Below are 13,656 nucleotides of genomic sequence, written 5' to 3'. Positions count from 1 at the left end.
GTAAATTAAAAAAAATTAAATTATTTTAAGAACCAGTGTCAGAATTTTGAACAGGAAGTGATTTATGGCTTTTAGTGGTTCAAATTTGCAATTTATAGAAGAAAATAAACTATTACAACTGCCAGAGATGTGCAGAGTAAAACTGGGAGAGCACTGAACCTCCAACAAATACTTTCACTGCTGGACCTACCTCCTTCAAACAAGTTCTCCTCTGCCAAAGTGAAACAGGATAGGTTTAAATTAGGGAAGGAAAGCTACCAAAATTCATAAAATCAAGTTTGGTTGGAAAATTGCACCTAGAGGAGGCGGTTTAACAAAATTTACCAATAAATTTAACAGGAAAAACTCACCACTGGCTACCTTAAAAGTACAAGGTAGTTGTACTGTTTTTTCACCTTTGCAGCAAAAAGACAGAGATCTTCAATATTTAAGTCAGGAATATTCCTGGGACTTTCAGAGACTCCTGCCTTCTCAGCAGGATGTGATTGATGAGAATGAGACAGGTAGCAATTGTTCTATTGCAAAAATTCCTTATCTGTAAGTCTATGGGCAGAACTGAAATTTGACGAATTTCAGGTTGTGACACAAAGGTATTTCTTTCCCTTCATTCTTACTTTTAGAAACACTTTCTAACAACAGACAATTTGATTTGTATATTCTATTCTTGATTTAGTGAACTCATTCTGATGGCCAGAAATTTTATGAAAAACAAGTTTTTCTATTTTTTTTTTTTATTTCTGTGTGTCATGGTAACCAGTGGCAGTAAATAACAACATTGTCTAAACACTTTCAGGACCAGATTGTAGCTGGATAAGGGCCAGTATAACAGTGAGAGGAAGCTTTGCAAGGACAATTTAACAGCAGATAACACAAAAGATGTCCTTGAAACAAAGGAAAATAATCAAAACAGGTGCAAGATCATCAATTGAAACACAGACCTCTGAGCACTCTGCGTGGGAAGAAGAGCAGAATAAAGAAGGTACAGGGCCAAAGCCATTGCTGACCTAGAAATTCAATAAGTATGTTTGATATGTTTTCTCCCTCAGAAAGGGAAGATTCAGTCCTATAATAATGCAGTGTGTTTCTCACATAGACTGAGTTTAGAGAGACCATGCTGAGGTTCCTGGCCAGCCATGGATTCCCTCTGGACAGTGACTGCTGTCTCACTCCTGGTCAAGGAAGAGATTCTCATTTCATCACACATGCCTTGCATGTTCCTCAGTCATGTTTCATGAAGGGTGATACTGCCTGAATCTTGAACAACACTGATACTTTTCACCCTTGCTTATTGATCTTGTGATACTGCCATGAATCACATAGCTATTTTTGGACAAAGTGAAATTTCAGAGACTGTGAGACAGGGATTAACGGTGTCTCTGTCTTCTCCATCATCATTGCTCCTAAACTGATCTGGGGAGCAGACCTTGGAAACATCTGGCCACTGTTTGTAGCTGCAATGTTCTGGCACTCTGGATGGTGAAGCAAAATGTTGTCTGAGAGGACAGCAAGCCTTTTTTGTGGTCAAAAGTGAACACACACAGGAGTAGTCAGATCCTCGTGCTTGCAGTAAAATGAGAACTGTGTCGAGTGAAGCCACATCACAGTGTTTGCTAGTTACTGAATGGCACAGCATTGTGAGGTTAACAGATCAGTGCCAGGTACAATAGTTAAGGACAAGTCCAGGACTTTTTTGCAAACTTAAAAAGCACAGTATGGAAATGAAAACTTTTTTGCAAAGTGATGATACTGTAATCCATTATCAAAAAGCACTGTGGTAGAAAGTACTAGAGATAAGGCACCTGCTTGTTATCTGAGTCTGAGAGGCACCTGGGAATGTCAGGTAAGAGCAGAGAGTTATTCATAAACCTTTTTATAAATAAAGGGATACTAATTTGATCTGGAATTAATGTTTGGAAGCAAGTTGTGTAGCTAGGGAAGCACTTGAGAATTCACACCTTCAAGTATTTGATTGCTGTAGAGGAGCCTGGGTTTTTGGCATGCAGCATATATTTGGTGTGTAAAGAAATACTGAGCAGTATGACCTTGAGGCAATTAATCTCTTCTGAGGCACATGGATTTTGAATGAACATAGACATAATTAGAGTTTTTAAATTACACAAGGCATGCTTGCTCTTTCCATCAATGTATAGATGGAAGAAAGTGTGGGAAGGATCGCTAGGGGAGAGAAAAGCACTCCTACTTTCTAGAAAAAGCATCTCCCATGTTTGGGAAGAGCTGGATCCTTTGAATCTCAGCTCTCCTCATTTTGTTGCAAACTGATATTACAGTCTGGTCATGAGTAAGGAGAAAACTGTTAATACTATCTTAACCTGAATCAAACATATATAGAGAGCCAGATATCAGCCATAGTGCCACTGTTGAGTTTATAGAAGGATTTCGAATTAGTTTTTTACCTTTTCCAGAGAACTTCTCTATCTACTGCATTTACCAAAGGCAAATAAAAAGGAGTTCTCACATAAAGGTATTTCTCTGGTTTGAAAACCAGTATAATTTAGAATTATATAACTGGTACAAAACTAAACAAAGAAATTAGTGTCCTGTCATAAACTTAGAGTGGAAAAACTCCAGGAACTCATCATACCCTCAGATATCCACATAATTCAGGACAATGTGGGCTGATACTAGTGGCATGAAATAAGGAACTAAAAATAATTCCAAATTGTACCCTGATCAATTAAGTTAGTGAATAAATGCTTGTCTGCATGTTTTTACTTTTACATAAGGTCTATATCAAACAATAAGGAGAGAAATATCCTCACAAGTTTTTGGAATATTTTTTCATCTCCCCTTTAAATAGCTTCAGCTTTTTAGATGTTTTGGGTATTCTTAGTAAGTGCTATAATTAAGATTAATTCAAATTCTAACCGTTCCTTCAGAAGCTTACAATTCAGACCAGTTTCTTACTTTTCAAAAAGACATGGTCAGGTACTTCTCTTTTGCATTTCAATTATAAAGTTTTCTGGTTTTTTTATAAATTATAATCCAGAAAAGATCATAATTTGATTTATCAGCAGTGAGTTCAGACTTACTCTAAGTGGGGACTGTTTCATACCACACGTAACAGGCTTACCTTGATTCCAAATATAAGCTTAAAAGAAAACAAATGGTAAGTTTAAAAACAGGATATTGCAGATAGATAAATACTAATTGAAATCAATACAGCCAGATTAATTCAAATCAAATCGAGATCCAGACCATACTCTAAAGAGCCATAAATGGGAAAATAAATAGACATCAACTTTTTTTTTCCCCAAAACTACCTTTCTGAGAGTAATCACAGTGCCTAAATGCTCTTAATTTAATCATTCACTAGAGGATGTTACAGGTAAGTGCTCATAATAAACAGTAGGTGTTTCCCTGAGGGCCATGATAGTTTGCATAATGTGCTAGCTATTTATTTTCCAGTGTAATGGTGACAGAAAACTGTTACAGTACAGCTAACTCTAATGTGAAATTTCATAAATATCTTTTGCTAACTAGAGATCTTAAGTTCTGAGTTTCCCAGGTTAAAACAATACAGCACCATCACTACAGTCACTGCTGCTACATATGATTCAATTCCTTTTTTTTAATTAACTTTTGTATGTTCTATTCTATTTATAGATGGAGACATTGAGATCCCCACAGCTGGAGCAGATGTGGCTGTTATTGGCGGTAAGTAGCAGACCATACTAAGCAGCACCATAAGAATTAAAACAGCAGGTTGGTTGCATTTTGCAAAACCTCTGCTTTGCTGACAAGACAACAGGAGTGGCCCAATTAGAGTTAATTAGGCCAGTGGGAAATCTGCTCCCAGAGGGCTATTGGCAAGATAACGAGATGAGATAATGAACATAAACCATATACTGAGCAGTACCAATCCCATCCATTCTCCTTTTTAGGACAAAATACCTAGCAGTCCAATAGCAAAGTCAGTGTCTGATACCCTTCATTATTCACTGGGTCAAGCTTGTCCTTTAATACAGAACCGATGTAGGACCTTTGATTTGAGCAATGTTAGCTCATAGCAGCTGACCCTTTATTGTTACAGAATTCACTGCTGTATATTTCCTGATGTTCCACTAAAGCTCTCTCATGCATTTAAACTAAATACAGTTGTCAGAATAAATGAGGAAGGCTATGGTCATGGAGAGAACCTGTCTTTTTATTTTTATTGTGTTTGTTCATTTCCATGCTAACACACTAATTTCAGTCATTCACAAGGGGCTATACCAATCATTAGTGCAAATTGGTGAGGTTCTGCTATATTTCCCTCAGGTCCCATCTCCGGTAACTTTAATTTCAGCTTTCTATGAACAAGTAGCAGGTAAATTGATTTGTACTTAGTCCCTTAGGCTTATTAATATTGTGCTACATCTAAAGCCTATTAGAGCCTCTTGTGTCAAGGGATACCAGTGAGGTCCTAAAAACTGATGAAGCCCACACTGCAACCGTGATATTATTGCAACCCCAAATTTCTTTTTATAAACAATTTTATTTCTGCTAGGAGTAACTTCAGTTTTCAGAACAGGCACCATGAAATCTGAGGGATAACATTAAGGCATATATTTTAAGGCAGAATTATAATCTTTATTTACCCTGCTAACATTCTGTCTATTCCCATGCTTTTATGCCAATAGCATATGCCCACTCAGTTTACAGATGCTGATAAATATGAAGCCCCTGCCACATATCTGGAATATAGGATACAGAAAGAGATACTGTCTACCTACCCTTCATTGTCTCTTCAGAGTAGTAGGCACTTCCAGTGAGCAATTCATCTGACAAAATGAAGGTACTCCATTCTAGAAAAGGAATGACCACATACACAAACACACACACACTCCCACACCCTCCACTGACAGCAGAGGAAGCCTTAGGAATGTCCTGTTCTGGTTGTTTTTGTTGTGCATTTCTTTGATGTTTGATTTACTCCTGGAGTCATGAATATAGAATCAGCTCAGTATCATGTACAGAATCATAGCTGAAGCATTAAAAAGCACATCCTGGATGCATGCAAAAAGTGTTTAAAAATTATAAAAGTCACATAAGTTGAATAAACTTCAAAATACTTCATTTATTTTCAAGATTTTTAAGCAAAGAATTTGATCTAGGAGGAAGGGAATAGAGTTTGTAGGCTTTTTAACAATAGACTTGTCAGGGATGCCTCTCTTTTATGGAGTTCTACCTTTCACAGTAGCAAAGGAGCTTGATTTACTTTTCTTCACTAGGAGTGCTTCCATTCACCATTTAGTCCCATGCACATTTGGGTTACCTCTAGAAACTTTTGTCCATTAAACACATTGCTGTAATTAACCTTAGTCCAGGAGACAGGAAACATGTATCCAGAATCCCTTCCTTCTCCCAGATGTCACTTGTACATTTGTTACAATCAGACTTTCCTAATTAGAGCACAGAATGAAATGGCAGCTTGCAAATGCAGAGCAGTACCAGTCACACAACTCTTCCTATCTGTTGAATGTCTCCTCAGAATACTCAGTGCCCTGAACATCTCCTGAGATTGAGGACACATGAGAAGCCAGGGTTGGCTTTTCTGCAACACCACCCCCCCCCCCCCCAGGGTATGTGTTCCCAGAAGGATGAAAGAAACCTATTGGTTTTCCTTTATGTTCTCTTATTTCTCCTCATTTTGTAATGAACTTTTAGCTCCCATGTGTTCAATCAAATTGATTTGAAAGAGAGCTAGTGAGAATTTGTCCTGTATTCCTTCAGCATCTATATCCCCCTTTTTTTTTTTTTTTTTTTTTTTTTTTTTTTAATGTCAGACTGTTCTGACTCTGGCCACTGCAACATGCAAACACTTATAATACATGAACCAATCCGATCCAAGTTGTGATGTCTGGCTGTGAGATACTTCTCATATTTTATTACCGGTGACACATTTAACGGATCTCTTTCCTCTAGGTGTGATTGCTGCAGTGGTATTTGTCCTCATTTGCCTGCTGGTGGTGATGGTTCGGTACATGTACAGACATAAGGGCACCTACCACACCAATGAGGCAAAAGGAACTGAGTTTGCCGAAAGCGCAGATGCCGCTTTGAAAAATGACCCTGCTCTCCAGGAAGCAGTGGATGAGAGCAAAAAGGAATATTTCATCTGAGAAGCAAGGATTTCCATGGAGGCTTCCCCAAGGGAATCAATGAGAAATGTTACATCAACAGAAGTGCTAAGAGATGGATAATAGGAGGATACAGGCAAGCATCCTAATTGAAAAATATCTCTTTGCTTTTTTTGTCACTGGGTTGTTTCTTTTTCTATACCAGTGAAGAACTCTAAATGCCAGATACTTGCCTGTTGATTTTATTAGCAACACAGCTGGTCACAGTTGAAATCAATATCAGATAAGAAAAAACAAAATCTCAGTATGAGTGATACACCAAAACCAGATAAAGATAGCAAATGTCAAGCCTTGACATTTGGTGAAAGTAGCAGATGCCAAAGGAAAACATCCTCTTAGAGTTAATGATGCATCCTATGCTGATATGATACAGATCTACCCGAAGTTCAATTTCAAATGGTATCAAAACAAACATTCAATTAGATAAAGCTGATGTAGCTGGAAAAAAAAATAAATCTGTAGCCCAGGTATCTCCCCCCACCCCCTTAATTGTGCATTTTTATTTGCACAGGGGAGTTTGTTTTGTTTGTTAGGGGATTTACACTGGGATTTTTTTAAATTTTTTTAAATTTTATATATATAAAAATCAAAGACACTTCAAAGAAATAAAACTGTTGGAAAACATGGAAAAGGTAAGAATGAAGGATTTATTTCTGGCTTTCTCTGCATGGCAGCTTGAGAACTGCAGTGTTGGAATTTACAAGGTAGTATATAATAGCCAGTAGACTTACAAATATGATTCCAATTAGTTGGTAGGTTCTCTGCATACATGCATAGATATTAAAAGGTAAAGCCTCCTGGTTTGAGTAAGCCTTTTGAAACAATGGAGCTCAGCTACACTTTTTCATGTAAGATATTTTTGCCTGACTATTTATTTATTTATTTATTTTGAATTTGAAAATTCTCTTGAATGCAAACCAACAGCATTTTGGATTTTTGCAGGGAGAGGAATTCAGTTCTAGTGCAGATACCAGTAAGTGTTTAAGAAATGCAGCCATATGACTGCCACTATAAAGAAGCTTTTTCATCTGCATCCCACTGATTTCTCCCTGTGTATGGCTTCTGTATATCCTTTGCATTGTGCTAGACAAGAGAATTACACTGACCATTGATGCTTTATTATAAATAAATAAATATACCAGTCATGGTGGTCACATGAAAAGACCTTATTCCTCACCTAAGAATCAATGGTGATGAGTTTTTTATCCCAGTAAGTTGGCTTCCTAATTGAAGCCCATAATTAACTCCATAAATAAGAAAATTGTTCTCTGCACCTGCTCATCCACACCTGTGATGGTGCCCTGGACTACTGAAGAGAGAGGAGAAGAAATAGAAGATAACAAGATGCTGATGAGCTCTGCTCAACCTGATATATTTTTTCCTGTGTTTGGATCTATATATGTGTGTACACATATATAAAGTCATCTACATCTGTGCTTTCAAGACGTTGTTGTAGATCACTTGTGCTCATTTCTTGGCACCAAAGCTTGGAAAGCTCCTGAACTCCAGTGTTCATTATTGACATTGGTCATAAAAATGCTGTAAGATAGATCTAAACAAGAAAAGACTCTGAGGACCCAAGTGAAGAAAAATGAGACATTTTTGTCTTTCAACCACAATCTTAATCTTTGCTCAGTATCTGGAGAGGATGGACTCTGAATTATTCTCAGAATTAATCTTAGCTGTAAGACTGAATTTTCCAAACTAAAGATCCCTGACCCTCCAGTTTAACAAAAATGTAAATATTTGCTCTGAAAAGAGGATAACTGGGATGGCTTGAGCTCTGCTGCATCTCCCACACAAGGTGTGGGAACACCAAAGAACTTTCCTCCGGCACTAGCAGGATCTGTAGAGGACTACTAGCCTTTTGTCCCCTTTCATATACTCAGAACTATGTGACGATACTATAGCTGTTAAAAAATATTGACTTTAGAGGAAGGTGTGAGGGACATAGAGAATAAATTCCTGCCTCTCTCCTCAGTCATGAAATTCCGGCTTTTGCAACTTGAGCCTGCTGATTTTTATTAAACAATTGTGTCATACCTGATACACAGGAGAACCTAACTTAGTGCCTCTTTTGGTGTGGGTGTGAATTTTTTAATTATGAGGTAGACTTAGACAAACTACCATATTGGAATTATAGAGACATATGATGGTACAACACAAGGTCAGTGGACCTCAGCCAATTCTTAGCAATTCAGTCAACACCAGATTTTGTGTCATTGCTTCCCCTAAATCTGAACTGAATGCAACTTCTTGTCTTTGACCATATCTCTTCTTAGTTAGCACTCTTTATCCCATTTTCCCTTTTTATCTGAGGGTGACAAACAGTCCAAGCATACAGGAACAGCTTCCCTGACAGTAATGAGCCACACTGCAGCAGTAACTCTGGCAAGAGCTATGGTTTCAGTGAGTTTATTTTTTTACAAGGTCCTTCTGGGCTCCAGGGCTTTGTATATTTAGAAATTACTCAAGTATACTGAACAGAGAGAAGAGATGATTTGTGGAGATTTTCTATTTATTTGTTTTCTTCAGGAAAAATTTTGCTTTGTAATGAAGAAAGCTCATGAAATCTGATGACTGACAGACTAATGGCCTCATCCTGCTGCTTTTTACTCATATAACTCCACTGTATTGAGTCACTCAATTTAATTGTAAAAAGAGTGCATTACAAACTTCCTATAACTTGTAAGACTAATTAGCCAAACATCCTTCTGCAAGCAGCATGCTGTGCTAAAACAAACATTTTGTACAATGCTGAGACATCTCAGTTGGCAGCCATAGCTTTTCATCACTGATGATTAAATGATTTTTACAATTTGCTTCCCAAATAGAAAAATTAATGAAACAGATTCTTCTTCCCCCACATACTTTTATCCCAGGTCCCTCCACTGCTGTGGCCTGTTGTCCTGCGTCTCTCTGGTGCCCCATCTCCTCATCTGTGACTGCTATTCTTGCTTGCAGTCCCCCAGGCTCCCATTTGGACACTTACTGCCTTCCCTATGGCAAAGGATTAGCCATTTACTTACATATTTATTTATCTATTTTTATCAATGAAGATGCTCTGTCCTTCTCTGCTAACCAAGAACCAGTTTTCAAAAGATTTTCTCTTTGGATTGCCAGTCTTGTGTCAAATTTGAGCAAACCTGACCAACATGACCCGAGACTGTTTTACAGTGATCACATATGTTACATTTTTAAAGAAAATGGATCTAAAAATAGAACTGCAAGCTCTGTAGTTGTTAAATTTAGTGCTATAAATCTCCAGTGTTTATTAAACAAGGGAGTAGCATGATGATCCCTCAAACCACTTGAATTTGTCCTGGTGCCTTTCTGCCCTGTGACAGCTTGTTGAATCCCGCTTTGCATAGGAAATGATGGGTCTACATTTAGAAGTATAAGTAAGACATTTTTCAATGACGTACAGGAAAGCAGTGTACCAAAATGACCAATATTTGCTGAAGTTGGAACAGAGAAGATAGATATGATCCTGTAGGAACACAGGACATTTTTTTGAGATATATGGATGACAAGAGTTCAACATAATATTTCTGATTACATTGGTGTGCTTTAAGAGTGTGTCCATGGAGCTTTCAAATTCTCTCACTGAAAAAAGTAATTAATTGCAAAGGGAAATTAATTTCTTTTTAATCCATTTCTTCTTGTCAAGCTTTGAAACCAATTTTCACAGATTCAGTATTCTGACATTCTGCCTTTAAGATCTGGAACTCTATTTCTCCTAATTTTTTGAGTATAACCGACAGTTCTCCTCTGTACAAAAATGACTGCTTGCCTATCTCAGCCCCTGAAGCAGCATTACAGCTCAGCAGAGTAATTCTGTCCAAAAGAAGTCAGTCCTAAATGTGTGTCTGACCACATATTAGCGGACATAGTATGCATTTTTTCTGGGGCTTGGCCTCTATCATTCCAGGTTTTCCTGAGGTCCAGTGTGCCATTGCCCATTAATACAGTTCTGAGGAGAATTTAATCATCCCTAGTCAAGGTAATTTTATATATATATTTCTTTTTAAAACTACAGGACCAAATCACTTTTGGATACTATTAAATATAGGACCATAGGATTTCTCAGAACATCGACATCAATTTTTCTTTTAAATCAAATCTAGGGATCATTGGGGAACATCAGGACAGGGAAATAAAAAGGACTGTGTTCTTTCAGCAAGGAATGCAGACAAGGTGCTGAAACATTTATAGCTCCAGGATAAGCAGGACAGCACCACTAGCTAAAGCCTGTAAGAATCCCTCACAGAATAGAGGAAACACAGAAACAAGATGTAAATCAGTAAAAAGATACAGAGGAGGAGAAGGTAATCAGATGTCAATATAGATGGAGAGCAGTCTTTCATCACACAAAATAGATATTCCTGTTTAGAAAAATCAAAGTGTATTTGCTGAAGGTAACTGGTGACAACAAATTTCTTTGAATTATGTAAGATCTTTGGATTCCTTGCATATGTAAGTCTGATCAAAAAATGCTGGTAAATACACACCAAAAGAATACTCACATTAAATACATTAAGAGCTGTTTATTTCATTTTCTAAAATCTCTCAGTTCTTTGCATAAAATGAAATGTATGTTTAGAAAACGCAGAAGCCTCACAGCAGCAGTTCATTCGGGACAGAAAACTAAGGAATCCCTGAACAAGCAATGAACACACATCTGATGTCTGGAAATTCAGGCAGTTAATAAAGGAAGTTAATGGTATCAAAGAACAGCATAGATAGTGAGCAAAAATTACAACCAAATTACAAAGAAGTTAAATCTTTGTAGTAGTAGAGATCTTTCTCTAGTTCAAGACAGTAGTATTGTCAGTGACTGAAAATAAGGAAGCCTTATTCTACACAACTGTTGCCTATGTGGTTGGGGCAAAGTCCCACTGAATGCCGTGGGACACAAATTTCACCAACTATATTTATCTTTCCTGTAAAAAAATTGTATTCCCATCATGTCAGAAAGAAACACATCGAAATAAAGTACAATCTTTATAAGTACTGATCTTTCAGCACAACTTCTTGTCTTCACACATTTTTCTGTTCTTTCAAATTGTATGTATGATGGAAAGTATCTGATATGTTGTATTGAAGTCTATTTGAATTGCAGCATTGCTATGACAAGAATAGAGAAAAAGAATTTTCAAAGCTTACTGCTGATTTTGTATTAAAGCTGACTATAATGTTTGTATTTACCAAAGCTATTAATACTCTGATGGTGTAAATCTACTATATTTTGAATTGGGTGGGGAAAAAAAAGAAAAAAAAAAGATAAAATATGAAGAAACTAATAAACTTTATAATTAAAGTTGTAATTTTCAGCTTATAAAAGACTCTTCTTTTATTTTTCTTGTCTTTCAAAATGCCATGAACTTTTAGAATTGCCAATTATGTTGTTTTCCTAAGAATGTAGATCAAAAAGGAATAGTAGGCGAGAATGTTTCTTAATAGAGCATACAAACCCTAAAAGATACACTGCTGCTGTTTGCATTAAAAAAGCAAGAGAAGCTTTTGATAGATCTAAGAAGGAGTGAATCTTAAATGAGAAATCAAACAATAATTATCTCTGAAGGAACATTAACCTGTGGATGCCAGTGTGAACCTGTGCATTACTCTATTATCTATTCTTAAAAATTCTAGGCAGATGATAAATGCCTAATGGGTATTTACTGTTGAATGACCTGCCTTCCACACAACTGGTACCAAATGTGAATAATTCTGCTTTGTTCTTCATGCTTTCCACACAATTTCTCTTTTATCTTAATATATCCCTAGTTTAAGAGTATTCAGAGGGTAGGCCTAATATAAGAGGTTTTTTAGTAGAGTCATAGAATCATTAGAGTTGAAAAAACTTTCAGGATCATGAAGTCCAACCATTAACAATCTTGTCACTGCCACCCCTTCCTTCAAAGATCACTGCTGTCTTTGGGAAAAGGTCTTCAAGTGGTACATTATCAGGTCAAAATGATGCCTCAAACCAGTGAAAACCCAGAGGACACCTGAAGGACAGCGGATGATCTAAGTTTTAATATCTGCAGAGAAGCTGTGGTAAGAACAGCTATTCCAATGGGCCTTTCATGTGCCATAGGACTTTGATATGTAGGACTGTTTGGAGGCCAGCACCAGCCAAATGGTTCATCAGCAATGTTCTTGCAGAGATGGTAAGCAGAGAGGTAAGACTGCTGAAGACTGTACACTGATCCTCCGCCAGCACATCATGGAAATTTGACCTTGACTTAATACTGCATCAGACAACAGGATTCAGTGTTACTAGAACCTCAGCCTTTTACTGTTACCAGTGGTACTGCATGGCAAGCAACTCTACAGAGATTGGCCATAGGTTATTTGCCAAGAAATAAAGTATGTTCAGGAAAAATTGCCAAATAAGGACAAGTACATATAATTAAGAGTTTTCCGCATTAAGTGCATCATCTTACACATACATATGATTCACTTTATATCTCTTCTATCGTTGATGCTGAACATAAAACATATTTTACAGGATATTTTGACTACACTGAGAAAGAAAAGGGTCCAGACCTTGCAGTAAAAAAACTAATTCTCAACAAAGATCTTGATTAACATTTCTATCTCAACTTAAAAAAAAAAAGTATAACACCTAAACATTTTGCAACCACTATATATATATATTTTTTTATATTTATATTTATATATATATATACACACATAGAGATGTTTCTTAATTTCTCATACTTGATTAATGAACAGGAAGACCTGAGTGGTCACTCAGTTTCCAGTATCTTTAAAAGAAAGTATTTAATCTCCCTGAGGGATTGCTAGCAGATTCACTTGGAAGCACTTCTCAATGTGACATATGGATACGTTAATAAAATACAACTGAACACTACGTTCTTAGTTACTGGGAACAACCATCTTTATTCATTATAACACCTAATGGAGTGATCAATAGCATTTTAATAAAGCCCGCTGTAAGTCATATTTAACATAAATAAGATTTTATATTGTATTTCGGTTAAATTACACTTTCTGCCATTCTTTACTGTCAGGTTTTGCTTTCTTCTCCATTCATAAGTTTTTGTTTCACAAATGCATGTGCGACCCTCCAGGGTCTCCATACCTTTTCTCATATTCCTGTAATGTTCTGCATAAATAGAGCCTTGTGCTCAGAATTTTTTCTGTAGAGCTCAAATATCTCAATTCCCTTCTGTTCAGCAGCAGCCCAACTTACCTACCAGAACAAAAGTTGAAGAATCAGAGATTATTACATCTCTCAGTTTTCTGGTTAAGGGATAAAGACCGTTGTTCCATGAAGGGAGCTCAGAACTCTTTCAGTCTTTCTTTGTGCATGACATGAGTGATGCTTCTGACACCAGGACGCAAAAAAGCAAAATGAAAAATGGAAGGCAGAGCACAGAATTAGGAACAAGCTGATTCCCCTGAACAGCAAGATGCTGAACACTTGCCAAAAACCCCCACAGAATTATTTTTCTTAGTCTTTGCATACAATACTTCTCTCCTCTTC

General features: G+C 36.9%; 1 protein-coding gene across 2 annotated transcripts in view; it reads left to right on the top strand.

Moving 5' to 3' along the window:
• The window catches only part of GYPC (glycophorin C (Gerbich blood group)), a 37,172-nt gene extending 24,006 nt beyond the window's left edge, over nt 1-13,166 (top strand). For both annotated transcript variants that reach the window (XM_064661317.1, XM_064661316.1), the window contains exons 2-3: nt 3,625-3,675; nt 5,926-13,166. In XM_064661317.1, the coding sequence (XP_064517387.1) occupies nt 3,625-3,675; nt 5,926-6,122 (248 nt within the window). In that variant the 3' untranslated portion in view covers nt 6,123-13,166. The remainder of the gene's footprint in view (nt 1-3,624; nt 3,676-5,925) is intronic.
• Nucleotides 13,167-13,656: the final 490 nt, after the last annotated feature.

The sequence above is a fragment of the Pseudopipra pipra genome, chromosome 7, assembly GCF_036250125.1.
Source record: "Pseudopipra pipra isolate bDixPip1 chromosome 7, bDixPip1.hap1, whole genome shotgun sequence".
NCBI lineage: Eukaryota > Metazoa > Chordata > Aves > Passeriformes > Pipridae > Pseudopipra > Pseudopipra pipra.
This window is presented reverse-complemented; position numbering and strand designations above follow the sequence as displayed.